This window comes from Nymphalis io, chromosome 28 (assembly GCF_905147045.1).
Source record: "Nymphalis io chromosome 28, ilAglIoxx1.1, whole genome shotgun sequence".
Lineage (NCBI taxonomy): Eukaryota > Metazoa > Arthropoda > Insecta > Lepidoptera > Nymphalidae > Nymphalis > Nymphalis io.
Genome location: NC_065915.1, coordinates 2,341,239 through 2,350,340, shown reverse-complemented (window position 1 = coordinate 2,350,340; position 9,102 = coordinate 2,341,239). Strand labels below are relative to the sequence as shown.

Genomic DNA, 9,102 nt, shown 5'->3' with positions numbered 1-9,102 from the left:
TAGTTTACCTGAGATTGCAGTCCCTTCGGATTATGATAGAGATGAGAGTGAGGATTAGAGTACACCTGAGAGTGTTAGCACATACTTGTGCACTATAATATGACCTGTTGATTGGCTAATCTATCTTGAAATTGGCTACTGCGGCCAGAATTGGACAGGAGGACATCAATGGGTCTTAATAAAATGTATTAAGATTGTGTTCAGAGACATGCAATGTACCTATAAATATTAAAAATCTCAATTATTATACTTAATATAATTAGTAACAGCCTTACCCACAAATACTTTTTAGTTTGTGTTTAGTGGGGAATAATTTAAGCAATATTGTCTTCTATCAAATGTTAAATTAACAATGACAGAAAGAGAAAACATAAATTAACTAAACACTCATTTAACAATGTTTTTATGTAAATATTAACCTTATCAGGGTTAGTTACTATTTGGGAGAAGACGTCGGTGCTATGCAAACCTTCTCCTCCCGCCGTAAGTGTCGCCGGGGCTAGGGAGTATCTGTACCCCGAGAACCCCTTAGAATTTGGAGGCCTGGAGAGGCGGGCCTACCGTCGGGACGTCACGGTAGTATGCGCAGGTGATCCCGTAGTGTCTCCCGAAAAGACGGTGTGGGTACCGCTGGTTTTTTAGTGGGTATTCTGGCACCTTCAGCGTCGGCAAGCCCCACATACCGCCCCACTTCATGTGGGGGAAAGGCACAAATGGCTTTTTCCAGCGAAAAAAAAAAAAGGTTAGTTACTATTTACTTAAATTTGTACACACAATTTAACAATTAAAGACACCATGTTTGGTGTCTTTAAATTTGTGCACACAATTAAAAACAATCGTGCTCTGTATGGCTATTCGTAAATTGTCATTTCATTAATTTAATCGTCTCAATCCACTGGGAATTAACTTTACTGAGTTGCTTGCAGTTTTCGTTAACCGATGTTATGTTTTTTCTAAAAGATCGGAGATGCTCTAAATATACTCGTAGGCTGCTGTTTAGCGCTCGTACTGATTCTATTTCTTGCATTAGTTCTGTTGGTACTTTCTGAAAATAAAAATAAGTTTTAAAACTCGTAATAACTATTTAACGTTTTTAAGAACTTTTTTTACCTCAAGTTTAGTTGATGTTACTGATGCACTAGACATGGTTATTATATTCCTTGATTGTTATGACAATATTTTTGTAGTTGTTTTAATATAAATATTCCTGACAATAGCAAGTGATTTTAGTAAAATAGTGTTTTATTCATATTTGAAATTCAGACGTTTAATCTTTGATTGATTACTTTACAGCTCCGAATACAAGTCTTTTTATCTTTTACGCTTAAAGCAGTGCTGCCAACTCCAAATTACGATTTTCGATTAGCGAAATTGAAATCGATTGCCGTATGAAATAAAAATAAAGACGTGTTTAGTATATCTGTAAAAACTATAAAAATACTAATAATTAACTAAATTTAAAAACATATTTAAAACGAGTTACTTATAGTATGGGCAATAAAATTTTTTTGTTAAAAATAATGCAACGGTAATTTTACTATATAATAATATATATATCGAATGTATGTGAATACAAATAAAAGTTAAAAATAGTTACTGTATAAATCGTGACCGCATGAAATGGTGGCAATGTATGTGTATTACCTATGTGGTTCAACATACTTATTGACTTTTAAAGCAATATTAAAACGCATGCGCAGTTCCGCAACGCCATCTGAAGAAAAAAATCTTCACCTAATAGAAGAAACGCCGCCATTTTGACATTTGTTTGGCTTTGTGTTTTTCAATATAATAATTATCATTTAATTACATGATTAGAGTGAAGCGTATATTCACTTCCGTCATTTAATTGGTTTAGTAAAATATTTAACGATTAAAACCGTACGCATCAGTGAGAGTTCCTTCCGATTACTGGCGCATAAATCAATAATGTGTTAGCGCCGCTTTTTTCTTTTTCGCGAGAGATATTTTATAGTTATTGCGTTAGTGCAGTGCTTATATTGATAGTGATTGTTAAAATAATACTACTTAGAAAATTTTAGACTTGTGTTTCGTAAGAAAATAATTGAAAAAGTGTATAAAATTCTCATAAAAAAAAGGCGCGAAGTGGTTTGCCGCGCCGAATTTTTTTGGGTCGAAATATTCTCTTTAAACAAAGAATATTTCGTACATATCTGTCAACAAATCTGTGTATAGAATAGACAAATTGTAATGCATAAATATAAACTGTTACATCATTTAAATGTGTGGAGTAAAACTTAACTTTCTAATCGTATAGAGTTCATGTAAGTATTTGTAACACTTACGTATTACTTATATATAATATATTTGTAAATAATATTTTAATTAATGTTGTTTACTTCTGAGGGAAATTTTGTGAATGTTTATTTTTAAATTTCGTTTTTGTTATTGTTGTATCAACAAAAATGTCATTATCAAATATACATATTATAAAATTCCAGGTTAAATGCCTCCTAATCTTGCGATGCGGTTAAGAAGTAGGAAAAGGGAGCGACCGCTCTCAGCGACAAAGTCCCAAAGATCGAAAAATTTAAAAGCAAAATCTCTTAACAAGCCTCTTCTGAAAAACAAGTCAACTTGGGAAAAGATTTTGAGTGGGGAAAATGGTCTACCCTCTGGACCATCCCTGCATTGTATTACACGGTCCCAGAAAAAACTAGAACTTAAAACAAGACCAGTTAGAACGAGGATTGTCAAAAAGATGGAAAAACCAGTGGAGTTAAAGAAGTCTAAGTCGAAGGAGGAATCGTGTGCTAAAAAGCCAATCTTCCAAACCGTTGTCCGTAACACCAATAAAGACATTGTAACATCAACAACCAAGCCTAAAATGCAGAATGATAAGGTTACAACTACATCAAAGAACAAGTTAAAAGATGTACGTACAACAAAAAGTGTCCAGCTACGACAAAGTTCTCTAAACAGGGAGTTGAGGAAGACAGAATCTGTGTCGTCAGCATTGAGTTCACCTAGAAAGACCAGAAGAATGGATAAACCCGATAAATCAGCTTCTTTAAACAGCTCACCAATACGTAAAGTTCGTCAATTGGGTGTACCATCTATTAAAATGAGCAAAATAGCTGTGAGCTCGACTAATGAAAGTCCTAAAAAGAAAATTAGATCCAAAGCTCCAGTGGTACCGGAACAATCCAATGCCTCCTTTTCTGACGACAATGACATTACAATGTATGAACCTCACACAACTACATTTGTCGACTTTTCAGTATCAAAAAATGAGGAATCGGATTCCGATGGACAGGTAGAATCATCAGAGCTTTGTCTACCAAATGACTGCCTTAATGATTTGATTGCTATAGCAGAATGTGCACGACTTATAAACAATAAGGTGCCAACAGAGGATGAAGATATTGACTTGCTAGCCGATAAAGCAGCCAAAGTGATGACAACAGACAAGGATGAAATGATAGGGAAAAAGATTACGGTTGACAAGAAAATGAAGCGCCGTAAATCTAGCAATGACCTTGAAATGTATCAACCTACTTCGACTACTGATGATTTGGATGTTTGTGGGGATTTTCTTAATTCCGGTGAAAAGTATGTTAAGGTAAATATAATTTTAATGTATACTTAATAATGATAAGTAACTATTTTAATTTTTATTATATCGATCGACAAAGAATATCTAGAAATACATCTTTTGGGTAAAAATTTTGCATTGAGCTCAGTATAGCGTCAAGGTGGTCTTTAGTATTGGATATTGCTATGTTTTTATTCAAAGAGCACATCCTTTTTTAAAGAATGATTTTACTTTTTTGGAAAATTATAAGGTTGGTACAGGGAGAGAAATGAATTGCGTCACGGTAGCATGCGAAAACGATCCCGTGGCGCTCCTCGTTAAGATGGAAAGGGTACTGCTGGTTTTTTTGGCGGGTATTCCGATGTTCGGGGCGCGCTCGGTGCCTCCCCGCTCCCCTCCCCACTGTTCCCGTGGGGGAAACGCGTAACGCGTTTTTCCAGCGTTAAAAAAAAAGGGAGAGAAATGAATACTACGAAATCCCAGTAACAATTGTCATTTATTAATAGAGACAGCATTTATATACCTTACAAAATAATATTTAAATAATTTCAAATTGCAACTTCATATTTTATTTATTAATAATAAAATGTATGTTTTCTGCCTTGCAGCCCAACTTTGTGTCAATGCTGGAGAAAGATGTCTATGTCCGGGATCCAGAATGCGAAATCTCATCAACCTGCGGTGATACCCAAGGCACTGCAATAGAGAGCCTTGAAGCTTTGTCATCTAGGAACCCTAGTACAGGATTTTTGGCGGAAATAAGCCAGAGTCTTGCTGCAGAAGCTGCGGGATGGGTAAGTTGAATTTAAAGAAAAAAAAACATCATTCCTTACTAATTGATCCTCTTCAGAATAAAAATTGTATTGAGTTTTTATAGATACACTGTACATTATATTCTTTGTTCAAATACCTAAAAAAAAAAAATCTATACCTGTCACCAGAGTTAAAGACAAGACTTAATTCAATTTATTTCTTTATGGTTTTAAGTTGTGCCAACAGGGAACAGATTATTTTACCAATGTCACATAGAATTGAGAAAGAATATTTGATGGTAGGGCTTTGTTCAAGCGGTCTCTAGTCTACCGCTAAACAGTGTGCGTGAGCTAGTGTAAGTACAGTCATAACGAATATATCTTCTTTATCCGTAACGTTGGTGGAGCACTGGAGGTGGTAACATTGGCGAAATAAGGAATGGTTAATAATGCCTATGGGCAGTATTCATGGCCCATTTGCCAGTCCAACTGTTATATTTAAAAAAAAAATGGATTGATTTGTGTGGTCATATATACAACAATATTATTTTCCCACAGGGTGCATCGGATGTTGTAGTGGACGAAAACTCTTTGAACTGTCACGATGAACCTACACCAGACATTGAGGTATAGTATTATGAATAATTAATTTTTATCCAGTGCTACCAACTTATTCATTTAATGTGGTTCCAAAATTAACCAAAATTACTCAAATACGGATTGTGCAACCACTGCCCATTGACTGCACTGTAAGAAATCTTAACTACGCTATTGTGTCACCAACCTTGAGAAGTACTTACACAACAATACTAACTGGTGGTAGCTATTCATATGGGTTTGCACGAAGACAAGTCATCATCAAACAAACAAAACATCAAGTATAGGATTTAGTATAAATGTGACAGAATTCCTCTTATGTGGCCTTTTAAAAATGTTTCCTTTTATCTCCGAGCATGATTAATATTAAACAAATGAAGCCTGTAAACTTTGGCTAAGATATGTATCTCCATTAGTTTTATTGATACAAGTGTTTTTTTTAGGAGGAAGCAGCGGCAGTTATATCTTCCTGCAGTGTTCGAGCCGAGTGTGAGCAAATATCTTCCTGGGCGGATGCTTTCGATCCATATCTCTTCATCAAACAGGTAAAATCTCACCCATCAGATAAGCTTCTTATGAGATCCTTATTTTTTGAGAGCAAGTTTGTTTTTTGTTTCATTTTTCGGTTTTACAAGTACTCAATGGGTTTTAGTTAATTTCAAAAGGATATTATTTGAAGATTGGTAAATTAAATCCTTATATTTCATACAAGAAGTGAAGTAAGATATATAAGTACACTCGATACTAAAGCGTGCCCCCCCCCCCAGCTGCCGCCGCTGGAGTCTGTGTGCTGCGGCGAGGGGGCCCTGCGCGCGCGGTGCCCGGCGCTGCCGCTCAAAACGCGGACCAGTCCCGACTTCAGCCTTGTGAGTACTTTCGTCTCATAACTAATGTTACTATTCTAAAAAAATCTGCCGTAATTTAACACCAAGTCCAGGTATTCTATTTATATATGCCCAGACCTACATACTCGTTCACAAACGCAGGCTCACTCTTACACTTGAACAACCTCAGACCACATGTATATACAAGCCTTTTATTTTAATGCTGGAAAAACACATTTCGCGTTTCCCCCACGGAAACAGCGCGGGGGTATTTGGGAGTCACCGGTGTCCAAGGCGCCAAGTGCGCCACGAACAGTGGAATATCCACTAAAAAACCAGCGGTATACCCTTTCCGTCTTAACGAGGAGCACCGCGGGATCGCTTGCGCATGCTACCGTGACGCTTAAGCATATACAAGCCAACACAACCTACACACGCTTATATGTCTCTACGAAGTATATTAATGTAGATAATGCACCATTTCAGGTTCTCGATTTGGACGAAACATTAGTGCACTGCTCGTTACAAGAACTACCGGACGCAAGCTTTCACTTCCCGGTTTTGTTCCAGGACTGTCGTTATACGGTATATTTAAAAATATTTATATGAATCATAAATTATAGTACTTGAATAAAACCTTAATCTAAACGCTCTATAATGTGCTGTGTTGTTTGCTGTGCTATTCAGACTTCATAGCCTAAATAACATACGTATATTATATATGTATATACATACATGGATGTAAATAAGAAATATTTTTAGGTGTTCGTTCGCACCCGACCTCATTTCGCTGAGTTCCTGTCGCGCGTGTCTCGTCTGTACGAGGTGATTCTGTTCACGGCCAGCAAACGAGTGTACGCCGACCGTCTGCTCAACCTACTGGACCCTGCACGACGCTGGATCAAATACCGGTATGACTCTCGGCTGAATCTTCACCAATCGCAATGCGCCTTACGGAAGTGATTAATACTCGCTGTAGAGGGTAGACCAATCGCAACGCACTACGATCAAATCATGCTAAACGATTACCAATGGTTTGGTTTATGTAATAGAATGCTAACAAATTGTACGTAACTTGTTATGTTAAATGTCATGTGACGTACTAAAGTCTTGTCCAAAGCTACGCATACAGTTCATGTGATAGCAAGCGGCAGCCAATAGCGATGTAAACTTGATGTGACCGCGCTTAAAGTAGAATTCTATTGTCGCGTATTCTCTAATATTTCCTGACGTATAGCTCGTCGAACGGCAGAAGTTATATATATTAAATCTTAACAAATAAATACATTTGCTTTTTTTCTTTAAATTTATATAGTCTTTATTAAAAATACATTATTATAATTCACTTACTAGTTAACAACTTTTCGCTGACATTCAAAACGCCATTTTACCACGAATACATTGTTTCGTCTTAATTCAAGGTTAAAACTGTTCATTCGTCTACCAAAGTATATTTATGAGTCATAAAAAATATTGTTGATTTTATTCCGTCGAATGTTAAGTGATCGCTTTGTTACAGATTATTCCGCGAGCACTGCCTTCTCGTGAACGGGAATTATGTCAAGGATCTCTCGATACTCGGCAGGGACCTACGAAAGACCGTCATTGTAGACAACAGCCCACAGGTACGAAAATAAATTATCGGTTCTACTATTTATTTAATTTAAGCTTTTAGATTAAATATAAGTTGAGTGGCACAACAGTAATTGCTAATGTTACTGGCATAAAAGGTCACGCTCCTTTTTGAAATCTTTCCAATTATAGTAAAATTATAATAAACTTGTACTAAATCCGAGCTTTGTCACCAGGCCTTTGGTTATCAACTGGAGAATGGTATACCGATAGACAGCTGGTTTGTGGACCGCAGTGACAACGAACTGCTGAAGTTGCTTCCGTTCCTAGAAAACCTGGCTACTGTGAGTATACTCATATATACGTCGTAGGATTATTGTGCAATCATTGTCATACTAATCTTTATACCCGTGTATTTGTAATTTCTAGCTCAGTAGAAGCGAAAACATTACTAGAAAGCTACCTTTTTATATTAAACCCAAGTATAGAATCTATCATCAATAATGATTTTAATCTTTACTTTTATTATATATATATATATAAAAGCAAATTACCACTCATCACAATATCTCCTAAACTATCCACCCGATTGTCTTGAAATTTGTCACAGTTACCCCTTCTCCGACGTAGACGCTCACTAAGAACGGATTTTACAGAAATCCTATCCAAAATACATTTTTCTTATCTACCCGTCCGAAGCCGGGACGCTTAGCTAGATCCAAAAGTACCATATTTTTTTATTTTTCATTTAGTTTTTCAAGTAAATTTTAACAAAAAAATTTAAAACATGTGTGTTCGGGAAAAAATACCACCTATTATTACACATTTTCTAAGGTTTTTACTTAAGGAGGCCTTAGCTCAGCGTTGAAAAATATATACTCCTATTTTTTTTTTACTACAATGTATATGTATATTTTTTTTATTACAGAAAGACGACGTAAGACCGTACATCCGTGATAAATACAAACTCTTCAGCTATCTGCCCCCGGACTAAGATTCTACGCGATCATTGCTTGAAGTTTTAAATCGTTCAAGCGATAACATTATGCTAACTGTCAATCGCAAATTTAATCATACCAGAGGCTTTTAAACATTAACAAATTTTTTTTTATGGTAAAATAATTTTTTTACGTGAGACTTCAGACAGGTCCCTTTTAAAGTTCCCTCAGTTAGGTTTATAAACGGTCCCTTAAAAGCGGACCTTCTGTGCGAATGCGCACTTTGTGTAACGATTCTTTATGCCATGTTTGAGTCACACATTTCAGATGCAAAAGAGTTTACTTGCTCGTATTCTAAATGCGACCAGTTTTTTAATAATATTTTTTTAAATTTACTTATTCAATACCTAATACATACCTTAAAAAAAATGCATTCAAGTTAGCATAGTGTTATTTGCTGCCTGTATACCAGATGTTTTTTTTCATTTATATTAGTATTTTAGACGAAACGCTGGGCCGTTTTTAATTTTTTTTTTTTTCGATTGTTTCACATTTATACTTAAGGTTGAAACAATTTTTTTTAATTTTATAAGTTTTATTAATGTAAAGAATACATTATGATTATATTTTTTTTTATTTTTATTATTGTTTTAATACTTTTTTTGGAGACAATTAAGAATAATTGTTTTTTTTTTATATTCGCGAATAATAATTCTAAATCGGTATTAATTCGAAAATCGTAATTATGTAAGAAAAAAATATAAATTATTATTATAGATTAATTTATTTAAAATTGGCAGTCTAATAATTATATTATGTATAAGAAAAATAATACATAAAGTATTATATATTATGTAAACTAG

At 35.1% G+C, this 9,102-nt stretch overlaps 1 protein-coding gene across 1 annotated transcript; it reads left to right on the top strand.

The window, feature by feature from the left end:
- Nucleotides 1-1,761: 1,761 nt before the first annotated feature.
- Nucleotides 1,762-8,875, top strand: LOC126779066 (uncharacterized). The gene is made up of 11 exons (XM_050502878.1): nt 1,762-2,285; nt 2,463-3,583; nt 4,165-4,350; nt 4,867-4,935; nt 5,349-5,450; nt 5,673-5,771; nt 6,216-6,314; nt 6,492-6,640; nt 7,249-7,354; nt 7,538-7,645; nt 8,230-8,875. The coding sequence occupies exons 2-11, from the start codon at nt 2,468-2,470 to the stop codon at nt 8,293-8,295; spliced, it is 2,100 nt and encodes a 699-aa protein (XP_050358835.1). The 5' UTR covers nt 1,762-2,285; nt 2,463-2,467; the 3' UTR covers nt 8,296-8,875.
- Nucleotides 8,876-9,102: the final 227 nt, after the last annotated feature.